The 22117-nt window shown below is 33.7% G+C and overlaps 3 protein-coding genes across 3 annotated transcripts; 1 reads left to right on the forward strand and 2 right to left on the reverse strand.

Annotated features, from left to right (window-relative positions):
* Positions 1 to 1211: 1211 nt before the first annotated feature.
* LOC124542263 lies at positions 1212 to 10920 on the reverse strand. Its single transcript, XM_047120221.1, has 9 exons — positions 10767 to 10920; positions 9773 to 9957; positions 8968 to 9055; positions 8106 to 8152; positions 7109 to 7334; positions 6046 to 6218; positions 2674 to 2824; positions 2198 to 2340; positions 1212 to 1349 (listed from the first exon to the last, which is right to left on the reverse strand). The coding sequence occupies exons 1-9, from the start codon at positions 10864 to 10866 to the stop codon at positions 1212 to 1214; spliced, it is 1251 nt and encodes a 416-aa protein (XP_046976177.1). The 5' UTR covers positions 10867 to 10920.
* A 3903-nt stretch (positions 10921 to 14823) lies between these two features.
* On the reverse strand, positions 14824 to 18533 carry LOC124542180 (cleavage and polyadenylation specificity factor subunit 5). The gene is made up of 4 exons (XM_047120120.1): positions 18128 to 18533; positions 16774 to 16885; positions 16289 to 16379; positions 14824 to 15377 (listed from the first exon to the last, which is right to left on the reverse strand). Exons 1-4 carry the CDS (start codon positions 18352 to 18354, stop codon positions 15130 to 15132), a joined length of 678 nt encoding a protein of 225 aa, XP_046976076.1. The 5' UTR covers positions 18355 to 18533; the 3' UTR covers positions 14824 to 15129.
* Positions 18534 to 18867: 334 nt separating this feature from the next.
* Positions 18868 to 21095, forward strand: LOC124542218. Its single transcript, XM_047120164.1, has 4 exons — positions 18868 to 19029; positions 19224 to 19392; positions 19558 to 19689; positions 20690 to 21095. Exons 1-4 carry the CDS (start codon positions 18921 to 18923, stop codon positions 20904 to 20906), a joined length of 627 nt encoding a protein of 208 aa, XP_046976120.1. The 5' UTR covers positions 18868 to 18920; the 3' UTR covers positions 20907 to 21095.
* Positions 21096 to 22117: the final 1022 nt, after the last annotated feature.

Genomic DNA, 22117 nt, shown 5'->3' on the forward strand with positions numbered 1-22117 from the left:
GGCCTCCTCTTCCATTAAGGAGAGGGTTTGGAACATATTCCACCACGCTGTTCCAATGCGGGTTGGTGGAATGCACATGTGGCAGAAGTTTGATGAAATTAGACACATGCAGGTTTCCTCACGATTTTTTCCTTCACCGCCGAGCACGAGATGAATGATAAATACAAATTAAGCACATATGTATAATGGTGCTTGCCTAGATTTGAACCCGCAATCATCAGTTAAGATGCTCGCGTTCTAACCACTGGGCCATCTCAGCTCAGCCTAGTTAGCCTATTGGTAAATCCGCCACTGCTTCTACTACAAACAAGCATTGACTGCCTAAACGCATCCATACTCTATACAATGTCAGTCTTACTAGACTGACTTGTCAGCGCTGGAATAGCTTACTATGCTGCCGTTAATGAAGTGTAAACCAGGAGGCCTTAGCCCAGCTGTGAGAAATTTACAGGCTGGTTATGTATGTTGTTATGTAATATATTATATTATAAAGAAACGTTTGAGATATGTAATTTCAATGATGCTCCTATCTCTACCTTTTGTTAGAATGCCCCGCTATCGTCCAATTATTTTCTAATGACAGCTCAATCATATTTAAAATAAGAAATAGTGTTACATGCCAGTATTAAATTCTATGCCGTATAAAATAATATTAACTACAGCTTAACAAATTATTGATCAATTAATTACAATAATAATTAATTTAATAAAGTAAATTAAATAGCCCCTGCTATATTCATAATATGCAATAATAATGTGATATAAATTATGTGAATTATGATGTAGAATCAAATGTCATAACACCGTATTGAAGGCTAGGGTAACTCTGTAACAGATATTTAAATTTAGCTGCTGAGTCAACTTGAACTCAAGTAAGTGAACTTGAAAGATATTTCTGTTCTGGAGCTAAAATATTCTGTGTAGCAATTTTAAGGGTTAGTGATTCAGTTTAACTACTGTGCACATGTTTAACAATGGTACCAGTTACCACTAATCATTAGGTAGGCTACCTCGCTATTTTAAATAAATTTAAAAAATGGTGATTTTACGGGTGACATCTCTCTTACAGGCAAAAGGGACATAACATCTTAGTTATCTAAGTTGGTATTGGTTGGTCGGTGGTGACCACATACCAACACCATTAACTAAAATAAGCTGATAAGTAGATATATTAGAAGATGAATAATAAAACACAGATTTGAAAGAACAATTTATTGTTTATTTTTAGATTTTCGTTTCGTTTCTCTTTCTCCACATTGCGAGTGATATATTATATCAATCAATAAAATATCTAACTCACTCAAACTATTCACACGACCCATAGACAACGTGCGATGCCATAGACGGTCCTTGAAAAAGACAAGAATATTCACGACTTTAAACAATTTAATAAAAAATCGAAAGTAGTTCTAAATTTATCTTAACATAAATAAACTACCAAATCCTACATATTGAAATAAATGACTTTAAAGATTTAAATCTTTGAATGACTTAGGCAGTTGGGATTACAAATAAAACAAATAACACTTTTAATAGATTACAAGTCGCGCCAATATCGACTTTACAAAAATAAGAATAATAATAATGGCGGTTTAATTCAGTTTCGCGCGCTTTTGTTTTTGTTTTTAATTTCTAGCCAAATGGATAAAGGATCACTTAAATGTACGTATATTTTGTTTTTTTTTACGACCTCTGTTCTCAAATCGAAATTTTATTTGTTTTTTCCATCATTGTTCCTCGGAATGCACGTGAATCTGTTGGTCTTCTTGTGTGTCCGTGTTTTTATCCGTATGTTACAAATTGACATCTCATCCCAGGATTATGAAGTAGATCTTAGTGTAAGTACATGTTATACTTGTTAGTCTTATATCTCATGTCCTAGGTAGTTATAATTAGTCTCTATTGTGTGTATTATATTATAATTACGTAGTATTAAACAAAGTCGCTAACCGCTACCTGGCCCTACGTATGCTTAGATCTTTAAAATTACACAAGGATTTTGATGTGGTTTTTTAATAGATAGATTGAATCGAGAGGGAAGTTTTTGTGTAATGGACACTGAACAATATAGTAAAGAAACACTGATAATTTTAGATGTTTCAAATGTGATGTCGTAAATAAACAAATTCTGTAGTATATTTAGTGTCAGTATTGTACACATGCGAAGCGAAAGTTATTATATAAATCCATTCGATACCTGTATAGGTTGCACTGTGGTCTGTCCGAGATCGCAGTTCCCACACATATAGTTTGCTGACGCGTGAGTTACACTGTTGAAGTCATAAGGGATGGCCGAGATCCACGCTGCCTCGGGAACCTTCTCGAGGAAATGTTCCTTGCCTTAAATTATTGTGAAACCTTTTTTAATATCAAATAAACAGCCTTTCAATTTGCCACTGCTAGGCTAAGGCCTCCTCTCTCATTGAGGAAAAGGTTTGGAACATATTATTTCTCCACGATTTTCCAATGAATTTCTATAAAACTAGAGAGAGTTTCCTCACAATTCTGTCCTTCACCGTTGAGCACGAGATGAATTATAAACACAAATTAAGCAAACGAATATTATAGTGGTGCTTGCCTTCGTTTGAAGTCGTAATCATCAGTTAAGATGCACACGTTCTAACCTCTGGGTCAATTCTTGCCTCGGGTGAAAACTAGTAAAGAATAAATTACCCTTTTCAACATTCTTCCAATTGATAATGACGTAATTGTCTCTATCATAGCGATTGGACATCATATGGACGCCGACGATCCTAAGCAAGTTATTAATCACGTGTCCGGTGTGGCCCGGCGCGCCTCGCAGGAACGATGACAAGCTTATTTCCTATAACGCAAACACTTGGTTATAAGGCTCTGTGCAAGGCAGATGGAGTAACTATAGCCCACTTATCATATATTCTGTCACAAATGAGACTCTGTAATAAGAATTGTTGTTTTCGAGTTTGAAGTTTGGCGAGTCAGTGTGAGTCACAAGGGACATAGCATCTCAGCTCCCAAAGTTGGCTCCACATTGGCAATGTAAGGAATGGCCAATTATCATGTCTAGGGTTATTTATATATGAAAACGTGTACAGGCTTTTCATTGAAATGTCGTTTATTTTATTTTTATTTTTTTTTATTTATTTATTTAAGGACCACTAGTAGCGTCTACATGTTTTAATGACAAATGTAAAACAACTATGCGAAAACAGCCAACATGTGAAGTAAGTTTTAAAGTAGCCACAACAATTACAATATCTGTTTCAAAAATAAATTAACACACAATTACAACAATATGAGTAGAAAGATTAAGAAAAAAATAATGTCAAAATTGATAAAAATTAAAGAGCATAAAAAATAAACAAACACTTAATAAAATTAAAATTAAAAAAACACAAATAATTTAAATTGATATAGGCACAAACTAAAATTAAATAATTCATTAAATTCATGCAAAGTTTACGTTACAAAAATCACTAAAAATATAATAATTAATACAAAATAAAATTAAGATAACATTATTTATTTTTTTATTATTTGCATCTCTCAACAATTCTAGCGCCCGTTTACGATAAATCATGGCAGAGTCATTAAAAATATCTAGATCTTGACTAAAACCATTGTACAACCGAGATGATCTAGGGATTGGTGCATTACATCCTAATTTCGTTTTTGATATTCTGACATCAAAAGTACCCAGAAAACTACGAGCATTGCGCCTTGGAATACGATAGTGTATATTTTCAAGTAAGTAAGTACAGTCGATCTCGTTACGAATTATCTTAAATAGGAAAGAGAGATCTAATAATTGTCTGCGTACAGAGAGACTATCCATATGAAAATCTTTCAAGAGATTGCTGTAATTTTTATTAAATTTATTGTATGAGATTTTTTTGTTTCTGGATAGATGATATACAAATCGCTTCTGTATTCTCTCTATACGCCGACGATGTACATCGTAACAGGGATTCCACACTACACTACCGTACTCCAGTACACTACGCACGCAAGCGTTATAGATTACTTTTTTCGTGTTATTCGTGAAGTGTTTACCGTTTCTAATTAAAAATCCTAACGTTTTGGAACTTTTCGCAATTATTTTGTTGAAGTGCGGGACAAAAGTAAGCTTGTCATCAAAAATGACACCCAAATCACTTATTTCAAAAACTTCCTCCAACTTGATGTTATCAATGCTATATATTGTTTCAATTTTATTGAGCTTTCGCGTAAATTTTATATGCTTGCATTTACTGACGTTTAATTCCATTTTATTATTTTTACACCAATTATATATAGCATTAATATCCACCTGCAAGAGCTCTGAGTCAGCTAAGTTGTTTATTACTTTTGTTAATTTTAAATCGTCCGCAAATAGAAATACTCTACTATATTGTACCGTATCGCAAATATAATTAATGAAGATATTAAAGAGCCAAGGTATTAAGTGTGACCCTTGCGGAACCCCGGAGCAAGCTTTATATAGACTCGAGCTAAAACCTTTTAAGACCACAAATTGTTGTCTATTGTATAAATATGATTTGAACCACTGAAGCATATTACCATTGAATTCGTACTTACTTAGTTTTAAGAGTAAAATATCGTGCGAAACTTTGTCGAAAGCCTTGGTTAAATCAGTATAAATTGCGTCAACTTGCTTGTGGTTATCAATAGCTGCCACAATGAATTCACTGTACGAAACAAGATTTGATGTTGTAGATCGACCCTTTATAAAGCCGTGCTGGTTATTATTAATCATTTGCTTAACATGACATTCTAGATATGAGTAAACTATTGCTTCAAATACTTTGGCAAAAGTGGAAAGTATGGAAATCGGTCTATAATTCTCAATGCACTCTCTAACCTTGGACTTATATACCGGTACTATCCTAGCTATTTTCCACTTATCGGGAAAAACACCTGAGCTAAGTGATTCGTTGTACAATAAATATAATGGGAAACTTAATATCCATGCACATTTAGAAATAAATATAGGAGGGATATTATCATTACCTGTCCCTTTAGTTGTATCAAGTCTTTTTAAGTATTGATAAATCTGCCTTCAAATAAAAATTAAACATTAATTGTATTGTTCTTTTTTTAAACGAAATTCACTTGATTCTCTTTAGTAAACACGAAATTCAATTATATTCGAATGAATCATGATATGTTTTAGTGTCCCACGTTGGGCGCCATCTGTATATTATATTTGTTATAGGTACGAAACCTATAATTGAATATTTTTAATTCATTTGCTTGTGCGCCCAGATAAATAGAAGAAGTATTTTTATCTGATAAGTCCTGTGTTAAATTTTAGTATAGGTTTATTTTATTTGTATATTTTTAAATTTACACATTTTAATACACGAGATTAGAAAGGACGAATAGGGGAATTACCTATTTTTAGTAATAGTTATGCAAGTGTTAAGAAACATAAGGTCCACGACTTCAATTATAAATAAAAACCTATTAAATCAAGTTTGTTTTAATATATTTTTTTAATAAACCGAGTCTCTTTTTTATTTGTCTTCGTCGCTGTCCAATTTAAAACTGTTGTTGCGAATATACTGTTCATTGTAATAATTTTCACTTAACCTACTGATCAAAATACATCAAAATGTTCATTATTCGGGGCCAAGCTTGGGGCTAAATTGTACAAATTCTCATTTTATCCCAATCGAATCGAAACGATTGTTTAGATCTCTTCTTAAATGATCTTCACTACGATTAGATTTGGTTTGGTATAAGTTGTGGATAGAATCCAGAAAGTAAACCATAGTCATCCTTATCGTTGCACGGTATAAGACAAAGTCGTTGACCGCTGTTTGTACCTAAGTATGCTTAGATCTCTAAAATTATGCAACGGTTTTTGATGTGGTTTTTTTCAATAGACAGAGTGATCCGACAAGAAGATTTTTGTATATAAAACATAGCTAATAAACTAAAGAAACATTAATCATTTTACAAGTTTCCTATGTGATGTCCTAAATGAACAATGGGTCTAGTAAATAATATAGTATTACTTCTCATACACATTTTAATGATAAACTACCTGATCCCAGCTCTTACCTGCTTACCCCCTCCAAAGCCGAATAGCGGCATGTCATTTCCTTCTTTACCAAACCAGATGTAACTATTCGCTGACAATTCGTCATCATTGACAAATTCTTGAAAAGATAAACAAGTTGAACGTTCTATAGCCATCATGGAGTGTTTAAGAGTGACATAGTCTTCCGATTTCTCTATAATGATCAAAGACATTAATAATTTATGTGTATCAATCGAGATGGCCCAGTGGTTAGAACGCGTGCATCTGAACCGATGATTCAAACCCAGGCAAGCACCGCTGATTCATGTGCTTGATTTGTCTTATAATTCTTCTCGTGCTCAGTGGTAAAAGAAAAAATACTGAGGAAACCTGCATGTGACAAATTTCATAGAAATTCTGTCACATGTGTATTCCACCAACCCGCATTGGAACATCGTGGTGGAGTATGTTCTAAACCAAAGGGAGAGAAGGCCTTTAGCCCAGCAGTGGGAATTTACAGGCTGTTGTTGTGTATTAATCAATCAACCCATATTAGTGTATTTTATGTTTATTACGTTGGCTGCGGCATATTTTTTTTATGGAATAGGTTGGCGGACGAGAGCATATGGGTCACCTGATGGTAATTGATCACCGGCACCCATAGACAATGACGCTGTAAGAAATATTAACTATTCCTTACATCGTCAATGCACCACCAACCTTGGGAACTAAGATGCTATGTCCCTTGTGCCTGTAGTTACACTGGCTCACTCACCCTTCAAACCGGAACACAACAGTACGCAGTATTGTTGTTTAGAGTTATAATATCTGATGAGGGAGTGGTACCTACCCAGGCGGGCTTGCACAAAGCCCTACCACCAAGTAAATAGTATTTTTTCCATTCCTTAAAGTATGAGGCGTTTAAAACTTCGTAGGAAAACTATTAAATATCGACACGGCTTACTCTACCCAACTAGACCCTGTTATTTGTATTATGTGTACCCACATTGAAACAGCGTGGTGGAATATGTTCCAAGCGTTCTCCTCAAAGCGCCTTAGCTCAGCATCGGGAAATTTACAGGCTGTTATTAAAAATACACTTACTCAAATCCTCGTCGATGCCATACAGGATGATTCCATTCGGCCACAATTTGTCACGGTAATAATCCAAATTATCTTCGCTTATGAATGGATAATCAGATAATTTGTCAAATGTACGTCTCTGTATTATCTGCAGCGGTTGATATATGCGACCGCATTCCGATTGATATTTCGAATTTATATAATTTCGATTCTTCGTCGATATAAGCGTATCTGTTGATTGTGCATCCTGGAAATTTTGGATTATTGAAAGCTTCCATTTTCACATCTAAGAGCCGAAACCAGACCCGTCTCTTCCAGTGGACACTTTAGGCAAGTGCCCAGGCCCTGTGATCGGTAGGGTCCCCCTTAGATCAAATATAAACATTTGCATATTCTTAAAGATTCTGAGTTTTCAGACGGGCACAAACCAGTAACTACGTATTTCAACAAGGTATAGTATAAGTTCAATTCGCAAATTGAAGAACAAAGTCATATACCTATTATATTAATATGCCCAGGGCCTCCAAAAGGTTAAAGATGGCCCTGGCCGAGCCTGTCTTCTAAGAGGCTGTAATCTTTTAGGATTTAAAGAGCAATTGATTGTTTCGATTTAAATGGTTAGCGAGCCAATGTTACGAACGATGTACATCTTTTCGCTCATGAACGCTGTGAGCGATGGTCAACATTTCTTTCACTATCCATAAGCAGTAAACAGATATTTTTTACACACTTTTTAAGGTTTAAGAATATATCATACTAGCAGTCACCGTATGCCATTTTAGTTGGTTGGGCATCAAAAGGCATAATAAAATAGAATAGATCCTTCTTGTAGCTATCGTCCAATAATCAATGGGACAAAAATCGGCTAACGCTATTTATATATAATATATAGATTTAACAGAAAGCTAAAAGGTTATATTGAAGTAGGTTACATGCCTTAGGATTATTTAGTAATAATTAATATACACTAAAATTGACATTTAAAAAAGTCTACAAATTATTATATATAATAACTTACCTTATCTTCGAATTTTTTAATTAAGTCAAAACTATTTATCGTTGAACCTAAAATAAATTAATGAATTTTTCATATCATTAACAATATATCAAAAATTTAAATATCAGTCGGTGACTGAAAGAATACCGCATTAAATGAAATTCTTTGGGGTGCGACTAGAAACATACCAATTTGTAAAAAAGATTTGAATTCTTTATGGCCTAAATGTCATTTTCTTTTATTTATATTTTTTCGACTACTCGCTAGCGGATACGCCCGTGTTTTGGGTGTTATTGTTATGTGTTAGGCAAAAAATAGCCTATGCCTTTTCTTAAAGTTAGGAAACCCCAATACCACTAACAAACTAACCGTTTATCCCAGAAGGCTGAGTGAGTAGGATCTTAACCAGATGCCTTTACAATGGTTAAAAAAAATGTGTTTTTTCTTTTAATATGGTTGGACAACACGACACACATTATTCTGATCCCATTGTAAGTAGCTAAAGCACTTGTGTTATGGAAAATCAGAAGTAACGAAGTTACCTCAAACACCCAGATCAAAGACAACATAGAAAACTAATGAACTTTTTCTAAATCGACTCAGCCGGGAATTGGACCCGAGGCCTCGGAGTGGCGTACCCATGAAAACCGGTGTACACACTACTCGACCACGGAGATCGTCAACATTACAATAATACAGAGTAATTAGAACATCTACAGAGTATTAAAAAATATTCGATAGGGAAATCTCTCTATTGAATATTTTTTAGTATAAAATCATATTTTTAATAAGACGGTGATTTTCTAATTTAAACATATATTGTTGATATAAAATTGTCATATAGCATGTGACTACATCAGAATGAAAACAATTAAATGTATACCATTTGGATTAATGCTTGCTTTTAGCATCTCCACAACGATCCTCGCTATATCCTTTTGATTCAGACATTTATAGCCGATGGGCATATCCTAGAATTAAAACAAAAAATCGGGATAATAAACCAAAAATAAAGTAACTATATAAACTTTCGGACGCCATCAGCTAAAAATATGTTGTTGAATAATACAATTATTTAAAATAAAGGGTCTGCATTCATATTCAATTCAATTTAAATAGGAATAAAATACTGATATAGCCCAAGAAAATACAATTATCTTAACTAAATATATTGTACAAGGTATCATCACCGAAATTCTATAACTTTCATTCCGGCAAAGAAGAAAACATCGTGAAGGGTTGCATCGGATAATAATTTTACGTCCCAATCGATCCCAACCGAAATGACCCAGTTGTTGGAGCGCGTACATCTTAACCGATGACTCCGGCTTCAAAGCCAGGTAAGCGCCAATGAATTTTCATGTGATTTATTTGTATTTATAATTAATCTGTGGAAAACATGGTGAAGAAACAGCATGTGTCTAATTTCAACGAAAATCTGCCCTATGTGAATCCACCAACCTGCACGGCGATAGCGAGGTCGAAGATACTCCTAACCTTCTCATAAGGAGTGGACCTTAGTCCAGAAGTGGGAAATTTACAGGGCTTTTTAGCGTAATGTTACAAATTAATAAGTTCTTACGATTCTAAGGTTTTTTTATCTTTCTGCCACTCTCATAAGAAGACCTATAAGCCCAGTACTAGATTACCAGGCTGTTATTTCCATTTAAACAACTTAATATACTTACTATTACACTTTTGCTGAAATCGTAAACAATTGGCATACAATTTTTCCACTTATCCGGATTACTTATATACAATATTTTGTCCCCATTACTGGTATTTAAATTCATCTGGGCTTGAAAGAATTTGATGCATATTTCATTTTGAATTTGAGAAAATGTCGTCATAATAATATCTTGAGAATGTGTGTCTGTCAACCAAATTATGTAAATTTTGTTTAAGTAGGATTATCACAAGAACTTTTGAATTAGTAATTGACAAGAAAATCTATATTTTTAAATAATAGCTGTACCTGAGCTGAGATGGCCCAGTGGTTAGAACGCGTGCGTCTTAACCGATGATTGCGATGGGTTTAAACCCAGGCAAGCACCACTATATGTATGTGCTTAATTCGTGTTTATAATTTATCTCGTGCTCGTCGGTAAAGGAAAACTTCGTGAGGAAACCTGCATGTGCCTTATTCCATCGAAATTCTGCCACATGTGCATTCCCCAACCCGCATTGGAACAGCGGGGTGCAATATGTTCCAAACCCTCTCCTTAATGGAAGAGGATGCCTCATCCCAGCAGTGGGAAATTTACAGGCTGTTACTTTACTTTTTTTTACCTTACATGACTTGCAGACTATGAAATTACGTTTAATATATTCTTACCGCCTAATGCACATACATCCATACCTTGTCGTTGTATATATTAAAAAAAAGCTTACGAATGCCTGTCACGGGCTTGGGTTTACTTTTATGGCGAGAAATATGTCTTTTTTTTTAGATAATTAGAATGTCTTGATGGTTTACAATATCGTTATTATATAATCAGATTATTAGTCTATTCTTTTTAAATGATATTTTCATCTTCTTATTGGAAATAATATGTATTTTTTTTTATTTTAGTCTATTTGTCTTTTTATTTCGCCTTTTAAGGCTTTAACCACGTGGATTTAACTACGAATTTTAGGCAGTATAAGAGTATAGACTCTGAAAAAAATAATTTAAAAAAGTACCATAATCCTTGCTATTAATAGCGTAATGCACGATTCCATTCTTCCAAATAATTCCGGTGACGAATTTTAAACATAATAATATCGCACAAGTCAAACGCATTTTACTATCGAATTATTTGCGAGACTGGCTATAAAAATAAATTGAAATCTTTAACCGTGAAATAAAATTGAGAAAACGTTTTGAATTGTTACTAAAGGATTCTTTTTATTTTACTAAGACTATATTCATAACTCAATTTTTAAACACTCGTACGAAATGAAACACAAAAACAATTATTATTTTCAATATTTTTTATTATCATCGACTTTTATTTTTTCTTTCACTCTGTTTTTATTACTCAACAACATCACATACATTACTCTGATCCCAATGTAAGTAGCTAAAGTACTTGTGTTGTGGAAAATCTGAAACGACGGTACCACAAACACCCAGACCCAAGACAAGATAGAAAGCTAATGATAATCTACATCGACTCGGCCGGGAATCGGACCCGGGACCTCAGTGACGTACCCATGAAAACCAATATACACACCACTCGACCTCCGAGGTCATCGAGGTTTTTTCTCCCGTTGCTATCGCGACACTCTCTTTTCTTTTTGTTATTGTATATATTCTTGTTGGTAGGGCTTTGTGCAAGCCTGTCTGGGTAGATACATCATGAGCTTAATTTGTGTTATAATTTATCTCGTGATCTGCGTTGAAGGAAAACATCCCGAGGAAACCTGTATGTGTCTAATTTCATAGAAATTCTGCCACATGGTATATTTCACCAACCCACAGTATGTTCCAAACCTTCTCCTCAAAAGGAGAGGAGGCCTTAACCCAGCAGTGGAAAATTTACAGGATTTTGTTGTTGTTATAATACTAAACAAGTTTTCGTGCTTAAAATAATTGTTTCAATCCGGTGACGGATAAGTCACCGTATAAATAAAAATCATTAGTTTTAATTTGGGATTGTGTTTATTTCATATCTGATTATTTTTTTTATCAGCCTTGCCAGTACTTCCGGTGATATGTAGCATTCTTGACTGAAATTGATTGTAATGGCTTCAATAGTTTGACTTCCAGACATAAGTAACTTTAAAAAGCCCCAAAAATATACACAGCGATCGAATCGAGCAATATTGCTGGCCAATGTAGATCACCAAAACGAAAAATAATTACAGAAATGAAACCTTTAGGATCCGTAGTGGGTGCAGTATAAGCCGTTGCTCGATCTTTTGGAGTCACATGTTCTGGTCCCAATTCGACTAGTTTTCAAAAAAGAAAGTCATTGTAAATGACTTCGTTGCTACCGGTCATAGTAATGACTAGTAATGCGTTCTTTTCCAAAAAACTAATGCCCGCTGACTCTTCAGCGTAAACTCAAAACTATTTCTCATACGCCGATTATCGGTACCATAGAATCGGTAATTCTACTTGACATCCACACACACATGAAAATGTCATTGATCATAAATATTGTTTTATGGCATAGATGCCAAACGAACAGGTGGCTCCAGGAAATGGGTAAGCTCTCTTATTGAAGGTTCCCAAATTGTATCAATTCGAAAAACTCGGCGAAAGTTGGTTCCGCAGAAAATGTCTTAAAAGTCGTGCTGTTGTAGATTTCTAGACTTCAAGATGTTATACATGAGATGTAATATTCCATTTTGCGATGAATAGTTTCTTCCTCATAGTTGATATACAAGGGTTGTGATGGATTAAGACTTGAGCGTAGGTTACACGCACTTTTGGGCCAACGACTAGCTGATGCCTTGTCTACAATTTGCAAGGCATCATCTCAGCACAGGAACCAGACAATAATCTGTAAAGGCTGGGCATTGACGCCCAATTGTGTTGTCTTTAGTCTGGCGACGAGGCTGACCACATACGCAAAACGGCAACTCAAGACCGCCTAGACCTGACAGCATCACGTGTTTACCCATACTCTTCTACACGATCAACAAAACCAATGTACTACTGTACCAACCGAAGCACTTACCCAAAAAAACAAGACAAAAATCCTCAGTTTTCAGTAATATGGTGATTTATGACTTAATGGCTAGTATTTTGCATCAACTTACTTCACAAACCTCCAGACAGAACTGCCATTCTTATGACCAACGGGTGATGACTTTTTTTCAACTTATCTTCATTTATTCCAGATATCCTGATAGATGCATCTTGCGGGCATGGCAGGTCTGAATGTTCTACCACAAAGACTACCCATGGGAGTCATTGGATTTATGACATTACTCTCATTGTTGACGGCTGTAGAACACGCTGAACACAGCTACACTTTATTTCCATATATATGGGAATCTTCCCAAATATACGCAATCCCATAGGCAAGCAGATCGTTGGTGGGACAATCGAATCGTCAAAATTTCATTGCCTTCGATTACGATATATAAACATTAAAAAAATACTGGTACGCTTTCTCGTATTATGAGATCTTTTTGAACTTAAACATCACAAAAACAAAATTCTGTATAAATATTCTAATCATCAATTATCTGTTGTTATTCTTTACAATAATTAAAAATCTGTTGTTAACAGATTATAAATACATATACATACAATAAACCTTACCTTATGTACTTTTAATTTTGATACAAACTTTAACAATTAAGACTAAACTTTATCAAAAGACAAATTATACTCTTGGGACTAGAATATTTCATCTGACATGTACCTAGCACGACCATGTAATGATACGATGTAATGGTCGGTCCTTAAGTCGTATTTCAAAACCATAAACTAGATTTATAACATCAACGAATGACTCATTATAATAGAACAGCTACACAACCCCCCCCCCCCCTTTCCCAGTTGAAATTTCCAAAAGTCCTTTCTTAGCAGATGCTTATATTACAAAATAATATGTATAAAATATCATCTTAGTGGAGTTTGTAGTTTTGGTACTCAGTCAATATACACATATATCTCAAGTTATCTCATATCTGAAATATTGCCAGATTATATATAAAAAATATTGATAAGATCATATCACAATTCACGAAATATAACTGATTATAATACTACACTTTACTACACACTACGTTATATCTTTGGTACTCTTAAAATCTCTTCATCCATCTTCTTACACACAAGAACGAGATAGCAAGTCATTGCATTCTATCAATTAAAATAACTATGTACAGTATATAACAAACCTTACACATTTAGTATCATACATAGCACTTAATACTGCGACATATATATAATCTATTTCGATAAAAAAATTAGTTTATACTAACCTTACATTTTCTCAGGCGGTACAGTTCGAAAAACAAATACATAAACGTCAATTAATTATTATTCGAATTTCGAGTTTAAATTGAATTATAAAAATATATTTCATTAACCTTATTAACGTAATTCAACACAACTGTATTTCATAGTTCAACATAATTTAGTAAAAAAACTATTTAAAAAATTAAAGCATGTCTTATACATAATAATCTTCAACCTTAAAATCAGTACAATTTTAAAACTTTTTATGTTACCATTTATTAATACTTACACAATATTTTAAGGCTTTACTAGACGACCCCAAGGTCAGATATGGATCAATCAACTTTATAGAACTATTACAAAATACTTAAGCATAACAATATAAAGATTTCGATTCATCTAAAACCGCCATATTGGTTTTCTTTAATTGTCAACGTTCAACGCTTGCTATCTCTTTCACTCCTAAACAAAAGAACGAGACAACAGTACGTCCACACATCCATACACAAATACATACAATTAAAACTATCTTAATACTAATAAACAGTCTTCTTTCTTCGGGTACAAAAAATGAAACTTCAATTACTCGTATTATTTAGTCAAATTAACTTATATTTTTATTACAATACAAATAGTCGACTTATATATAACTATAATTAGAGAGGATACTGGGATGCGATCAATTGTTTCAAAAGTATGTGTAGTATATACCAATCACAGAAGAGAAACGACTTTGACCTTCAATTCAAGCGATATCATTTGCCGAGATTTTGAATAACCCGTGTTCATTGTGGATTTGTGAATGTGAATTTTTAAATTGAATTAATTTAATTTGAATTTCGAACTTGTTCCAATTCGAAATTCAAATTAAGAGTCAATATAAGTAGTGAAGTGAAATCATCATCACAGTAAGATCAACTGTTTCAAGTGCACAATATGACAGAACTACGAGTAAATCTATAATATTCATATTATTTATCATTACTCCTACTGCCATTGGAATAGACTTTAGTTAATTTCACCATTGATATCAATATATGACATGAAATTGTTCTTATAATGTTGATCGGGTTAAAACATTGATCGCACACACATTTACCAACGGACCCAGACATTATCCCTTATCCCCTCTATTCTACTATCTCACATATACACAAAGTTAAATCTGCACAAACTCTGCGACAGGGACGATATTATCGGTCCGTAGCCCTGTGCGTTGTCGTACAACTCGAATAGGGGTGCCGCTACTAACTTATAGTTCTTGGGCACAGCGAATAGAGCCCTGTCTTGCAATTGGACAAGGAAAAGGCGTTTGTGTTCTTTCGGTTTCGTTATGTGCGGTGGAATGTATGGATACTGGGGAGGTTCGAAGTTTGGACGCCACCAGTTACCTGAAATTACACAAGCTTATGTATAGATTACAACAGAATAATGACGTCATTCTAACTGATTTTGAGTTAGACGTTATCTTTCTCGTCTAGTCAGATTACATGCCATTAATTAATTGCCAAACTTAATTTTTATTACTTTTCTCCAGCTTAAATAACTTTCAATATATTTATTATGTAAGAATCTAAAAAAAATTCCATATATGCTTGGTCGGTTTTGTAAATCGACGTTCGACATCGAATCGATAAGATGATCAAAGCACACTAAAGATATTAAATGACAATTAATGAGTTCACACATTTCAATAATACATAGATATTGCAACATTAAAAAAGAAAGATACAGACGAATTGATAACCCTCTCCTTTTCGAAGTCGGTTGAAAACATGATGGAAAAAGAAAATAGAAACAATGCTTTACTAATACTTTCATATTCTCTACTTGGTAGTTCTTTGTGCAAGCCCGTCTGGGTAGGTACCACCCACTCATCAGTTATTCTACCGCCAAATAACAGTACTCAGTATTGTTGAGTTCTGGTTTGAAGGTTGAGTGAGCCAGTGTAACTACAGGCACAAGGGACATGACATCTTAGTTCCCAAGGTTCGTGGCACATTGACGATGTAAGGAATAGTTAATATTTCTTACAGCGTCATTGTCTATGGGTGATGGTGACCACTTACCATCAGGTGGCCCATATGCTCGTCCGCAAACTTATACCACAAAAAAAAAATATAATAATAATAATAAAAATGTACTATAAAGCCTGGAATTTGAAATATTTAACTAACGCAAGCCAGATACTATTTAATAAGACGGATAAAATTTTGGTCCTTCGAGCCGGATAACGCTAAAATAATCTCCCAATATATAATAATTAAACAGCTAGTTTAGTATTTATACCATAAACACATACCAATGGTATCCTCTATGGACCACTCCTGTTTTACTCCATCTTGTCTACCGAGCGTCTCAGTGAGCAGTCTTTTCAATCCTTCGATTTCATCCTGTAATTTAGAAAGCAAATTTAATTCTATAAGTCTACATATCCATTTCAAACTATCACGTGCAATGGGATCACGTAGAATGGATATGTCTTTCTCATCCTAATTTTGGCACCACAAAGATAGGGGAGGGCCTTACTGGACCAAACAGACACTTGCTTTGCAAATCTTACAAAAACATGAATATTCGAATCTTTTGAATAAAATTTATATTATTATATTCAGATTGTTACTAAGTAGGTACAACACGACATAGTCACGACATCTTGTGGACAAGTTTGCTAGTTTGAAACTTGTAAGTAAATACTTTCAATTATTAATTCCAGACTTAAACCAAAAAAATATTATTGTATATTTTATTTCAGACAATTAATTGATATGAGTAAGATTTTGATACCTCTCCAGGATTCAGTTCTCCACCCGGTAACTTGAAGAACGCTGTGCCCAGCTGGAGAAGCAGCACATGAGGTAGACCATGTTCATGAACCAATAGCACACCTTCTACTGATCTGTAAAATATGTTTCTTTTTTACATCAATATTTTGTTATTGTATTAGTTGATACGAGTCAGGATGTCCCAGTGGTTAGAACGGGTGCTTCTTAACCGGTGATTGCGGGATAAAACCCAGGCAAGCACCTCTGATTCATGTGCTTAATTTGTCTTTATAATTCATCTCGTACTCAGCGGTAAAGGAAAACATTGCATTGGAACAGCGTGGTGAAATATGTTCCAAACCTTCTCCTCAAAGGGAGAGGAGGCCTTTAGCCCGGCAGTGGGAATTTACAGGCTGTTGTTGTTAGTTGATACAGCCTAAGATATATTTATACTAAATTAACTTATTATTAACTTTATTATATGTGATAATATGTAAAGTTTTTAATCTTAGGTATGTTTAAGCTTCATCAGCATCGTATAAGAATATGTTAAGATAACATTGCATTTTTTTCAGTATATTATCTAAATAACATAAAGCTGAATTTATTAATAATGAAATAAAATTCATAATTGTTTTGTACAAATGATTATAGTTTTAATTAAGAGATATTATACATAATTGTTCCAATTAATGTAATTTAAATAATAAATGAGCAATTCTTGTAAATATAAAAAACAAATCCGTGTATCTCAGAATGGTTCAGAATGCGTCTTTCCTGAAAAGAAGACTTTTACAAAATACACAAAGAGAAAGAACTCAAGCACCAAGTACTTATATTTACAATATAAAATATATTAACAGTCTTCGTCTACACTAATATTATAAGTAGGAAAGTTATTATTAGTTATGTCTACACTAATATTATAAATGTGAGAGTTTTTATCAGTTATGTCAAACTACTAAGTCTCCTAAGGTCACTCTCCTGTTAAAACCGGAAAACATATTCCTAAAACACGTGAAAAGTACAGGCTGACATGTAGTATGAAAAGTGTTTCAACCTAAGACCATTCTTTTGCATAATTTTATATATGACCAAGCCTCTACGGACCTCTACAACAATTTCTATGAAAAATTCGAACTAATTGTATTTTATACTTCAATTTCTACACATTCGAATACTGCCTAACTCTGATTACAGCAGATTATCATCTATAACACAGAGGGTTAAGTTCTATTTCCTTGACTACAAAATCAAAACACAGAAACGACAGACAAGTATGTAAAAAATAAACAAAATCTAAGGAAATCGCCACTTATACCACAAACTATGTCCAGTAATCGATTATTTTTATTTAAATAGAGTGTTTTACGCACCTTCGCATGCCAATTTTTCCAAATTCCTCACGCATCCTTTGAAACCTGGCTGGTACAGATGCATCTTTCTCAAATAATGGTTCCTTGGTACCAAATGTGTAATTCGTTAAGGGGTAAAGATTTATAGTTCTGTTTAATGTTAAACTAGCATTGCTTTGACTATTTTGATGCTGTACACCAGGCCTCGCTGGCCATTGCTTGTTACCGGCTCCTTGTACTGCCGCCATTTTAACCGTTTCACACCCTCTTGGCACTTATTTTATAAAAGTATGTTCGACTTTTCAATGACGAAAGTCTAGTTCAAGTATTTTGTTATAAAATATAATACAAAATACAGTTTTTACTACAAAGTAAATTTATAAAGAAAACAATACACTCGCGCAAGCTTCGGTCCGCCATGTACAAAATTACAGATTAAAAATTATTGTATCAACTATCAACTATACACGTTTCTGAAGTTGTTAATAGTAAATATAATAAAAATATTATAAGAAAAAACTTCATTTATATTACTGTGACTGAAAGCGAAAAAAAAAATTAAAATCTCATCAAGAAGAATTGCGAATAAGAAATAAATTATTCTGTAGGTATTTAATAATTTTATCTGTAATCTGTATGAGTCTGATGTTTTTATTTTTTTAAGATTATAACATTATAAGCAGTATTTATGTATTATCTATGATTTTGAGTTTAACTTTGGTTTTCAAAAATAAAAGCAAATAAAGGCCAATAATCAATATAAATGTTTCCGTTACATATTTAATAATTATTCTAATATTATCTTGTAGTGAAAATGTTATCACAGCAGTTAGAACTACTATCAGAGAGCCCTTTGCAATGGACATCTGTTTCTTATGTTACCCCGGAAATACAGAAAAAAGAAATCCGACCATTTGTTTTGTGTAAGTTTTCCAAAGTTTTAACGATTATTTTTAAATCGAGTGAAATGTAATTTGTAACGATATATAGGATACCCTATAACTAATTATAGTATTTTAACACTAACACTTTGTAAAAGTATAGTTTAGTATATTTTTATTAAGTCCTTCGGCTTAATCAAAGTGCCACCCACTTGAGTCAAATTATTAACTTGTAGTGGCTCTGAAAGAGTTGGAAGGTGAACCAGACAGCAGAACTTCCAGTTTACAGAATGCGAATAAGTTTGCAGCAGTCAGATCTATCGTAAGACATGCTGCGAGGTTGCGCTCGGCTACCAAAGAACCGTGGAACAGTAGTGACATGCAAACATTCCTCGAAGGACTGAGGTTTGTGATATTAAAACTTTTATTTATATTACATATTTACTTTTGTTTATATTACATATGTCTGAGTATCTTTTGATCATTTCTTTTTGATATTCCATTCTCATCATGCTCAAGGCTATGTTACTCCATTTCGATCTTATAAAGAATCCAATCATATATTTGCAGGCTTTCATCGGAGTGTGCAGCCGAGTTGACAGCATTCCTTTGCACAGATAAGATATATGAAAATATACCAAAACACGTACGAGTTAAGCCTGGCATAGTTAACATGCAATGGAAGATTGATTTGTCTTTAAGGTAAAATATTTTGTACTAAAAATAACATTAATAACAGAAACCAGTGTAACTACAGGCACAAGAGACATAACATCTTAGTTCCCAAGGTTGGTGGCGCATTGACTATGTGAGGAATAGTTAATATTTCTTACAGCGTCATTGTCTATGGGTGATGGTGACCACTTACCATCAGGTGGCCCATATGCTCGTCCGCTAACCTATACCATAACACAAAAACAAAACAAACCTTTTTTTTTTAAAAAAAAAGATAAGCTTTTCCCATCTATGGAGACAGAGGTTGCCAATAACTAAAAGTAGCTCTAATATAAGGTTATTTATGAGAATATTGAGTCACCTAAATAATATTAACATTACTAAGCACTTCTTTTGTATATGAAGAATAGAAGAATGTAATAGTTTTCTATTATAAATATAAGTATTAATCATAAAATGTTAATTGTGCACAATATGGCTGAGTCGAGATGGCCCAGTGGTTAGAACGCGTGCATCTTAACCGATGATTGCGGGTTCAAACCCAGGCAAGCACCGCTGATTCATGTGCTTAATTTGTCTTTATAATTTATCTCGTGCTCAATGGTGAAGGAAAACATCGTAAGGAAACCTGCATGTGACAATTTTCATAGAAATTCTGCCATATTTGTATTCCACCAACCCGCATTGGAACAGCGTGGTGGAATATGTTTCAAGCCAGAGGGCTTGGAACTTAAGGAGAGCCTTAATGAGAGAGAAGGCCATTAGCCCAGCAGTGGGAAATTTACAGGCTGTTACTTTACTTTTTACTTTTTTTTTTATTACAAAATTGCATGAAATATTTGTGAAATAGTGTTTGTCTTTTTACCTATTTCTTAGAGCTTTAAACGACATACATGTTACTGACACAGATTACAATTATATAATCTTTGTCATGATTATAGATCAAAGTCATTACTTCACAAAGATAATATACTACGGCTACACCATGTACACATGAATTTCATAAGTTGTAAATACTTCTTTCCAGCCAATCGAACATACAATCAGAGAATGCGAATCCACAGCGTTCGAAGGAAATCATGAACAGGGACACACAGGTTATTCTCATATTCAATTTAACAGACGGACAGACAAAAACTTACAGATTGTCTATAAGTAAATTTCACGAGTTGAGATATATTGTTGCGAGTGCCTTGAAAAGTATGATAATATTGGAGAAGAGGAAATGTATGAAAAGGGACTGACGAATACATTTCTACGGGTAGTACCTTTTGGATGTGAGCTGATGCATGATCCGGATGAGCCAAAACGACCCATTCGATGGTGTGAAATAATTCGAAAGAGACTAAGTTGTTATTATTATGTGTTAAAATATCATGTTAATGTTTTTAAATTGTAATTATGTATATTTATGTTTATATAATTGATACACGATGAAAATTAAATTGTTGCTTGTCAAGTAAATAGTCTAATGTGAATCAATATATTATACTTTATTCAATTATCTCTAGCGAGAAATTAAGTTCAAAGCGATTACTGGTTCGGAATGCATCAAGAAGAATCAAAAAGTACTACTGACTTGTGAATGTTTTCTATTATCACCCACTCATCAGTTATTCTACCGCCAAACAACAGTACTCAGTATTGTTGTGTTCCGGTTTGAAGGGCGAATAAGCCAGTGTAACTACAGGCACAAGTGACATAACATCTTAGTTCCCAAGGTTGGTTGCACATTGACGATGTAAGGAATAGTTAATATTTCTTACAGCGTCATTGTCTATGGGTGATGGTGACCACTTAACATCAGGTGGCCCATATGCTCGTACGCCAACCTGTACGATAAAAAAAAAAGTTTTCAACTATTTTATTTACAGATTATGTCATGTAAAGTACAATTAAGTCCACACTTTATAATCTATCATACAAAGCACCTATGAATGGTCACATTACAGAGTTGCAATCAATCAATGTATGTATTTAATTAATTTGACAAAAAAAGGAACCGCTAAGTTTTTGTCGGTTCTTCTCAGGTCAGGGTGTTTATTTCCGAACCGGTGGTAGTGTTAAATTTGACCATCAATAAGTAAGTGTAATTCTTCTGTATTGAATAAAGGAATTTGAGTTTTGAGTGTTCAGAAAGTATGTATAGAGAAGAACCGGCATCAAACTTGGTGGTTCATTTCCAATAATAATTTACATAGAGTATTAAATATAACAATTGGATTATCATTAAAGTTATTGATTTTGGGATATTTACCATTGTTCACAACAAGACATTCGTAGATAGGGTCGAAAAATCGAGCTTCACCGAACAAAAAAAAACATGATAAACATCCCAATATTAATAACTTCAATAATAAAAATAATCAATTTAAAGTCTTATATGTAATTGAATTATTACTGTAATTATCAAATCAAAGTCATTTATGTCTGATAGTTTTATTATAGAAGCGAT

The sequence above is a fragment of the Vanessa cardui genome, chromosome 30, assembly GCF_905220365.1.
Source record: "Vanessa cardui chromosome 30, ilVanCard2.1, whole genome shotgun sequence".
NCBI classification, from domain to species: Eukaryota; Metazoa; Arthropoda; class Insecta; order Lepidoptera; family Nymphalidae; genus Vanessa; species Vanessa cardui.

Excerpts from the sequence above, each read along its gene's own strand:
- LOC124542218 (XM_047120164.1), top strand. The coding sequence starts at position 18,921 with ATGTTATCACAGCAGTTAGAACTACTATCAGAGAGCCCTTTGCAATGG. Across the intron at positions 19,393-19,557 it reads ACATTCCTCGAAGGACTGAG|GCTTTCATCGGAGTGTGCAG; the intron begins GTTTGTGATATT and ends ATATATTTGCAG. Across the intron at positions 19,690-20,689 it reads AAGATTGATTTGTCTTTAAG|CCAATCGAACATACAATCAG; the intron begins GTAAAATATTTT and ends ACTTCTTTCCAG.
- LOC124542180 (XM_047120120.1), bottom strand. The coding sequence starts at position 18,354 with ATGGCGGCAGTACAAGGAGCCGGTAACAAGCAATGGCCAGCGAGGCCT. Across the intron at positions 16,886-18,127 it reads GGAAAAATTGGCATGCGAAG|ATCAGTAGAAGGTGTGCTAT; the intron begins GTGCGTAAAACA and ends CATATTTTACAG. Across the intron at positions 16,380-16,773 it reads GAGAACTGAATCCTGGAGAG|GATGAAATCGAAGGATTGAA; the intron begins GTATCAAAATCT and ends TCTAAATTACAG.
- LOC124542263 (XM_047120221.1), bottom strand. The coding sequence starts at position 10,866 with ATGCGTTTGACTTGTGCGATATTATTATGTTTAAAATTCGTCACCGGA. Across the intron at positions 9,958-10,766 it reads TATTAATAGCAAGGATTATG|ACACACATTCTCAAGATATT; the intron begins GTACTTTTTTAA and ends TTTGGTTGACAG. Across the intron at positions 9,056-9,772 it reads ATTTCAGCAAAAGTGTAATA|GATATGCCCATCGGCTATAA; the intron begins GTAAGTATATTA and ends TTTTAATTCTAG.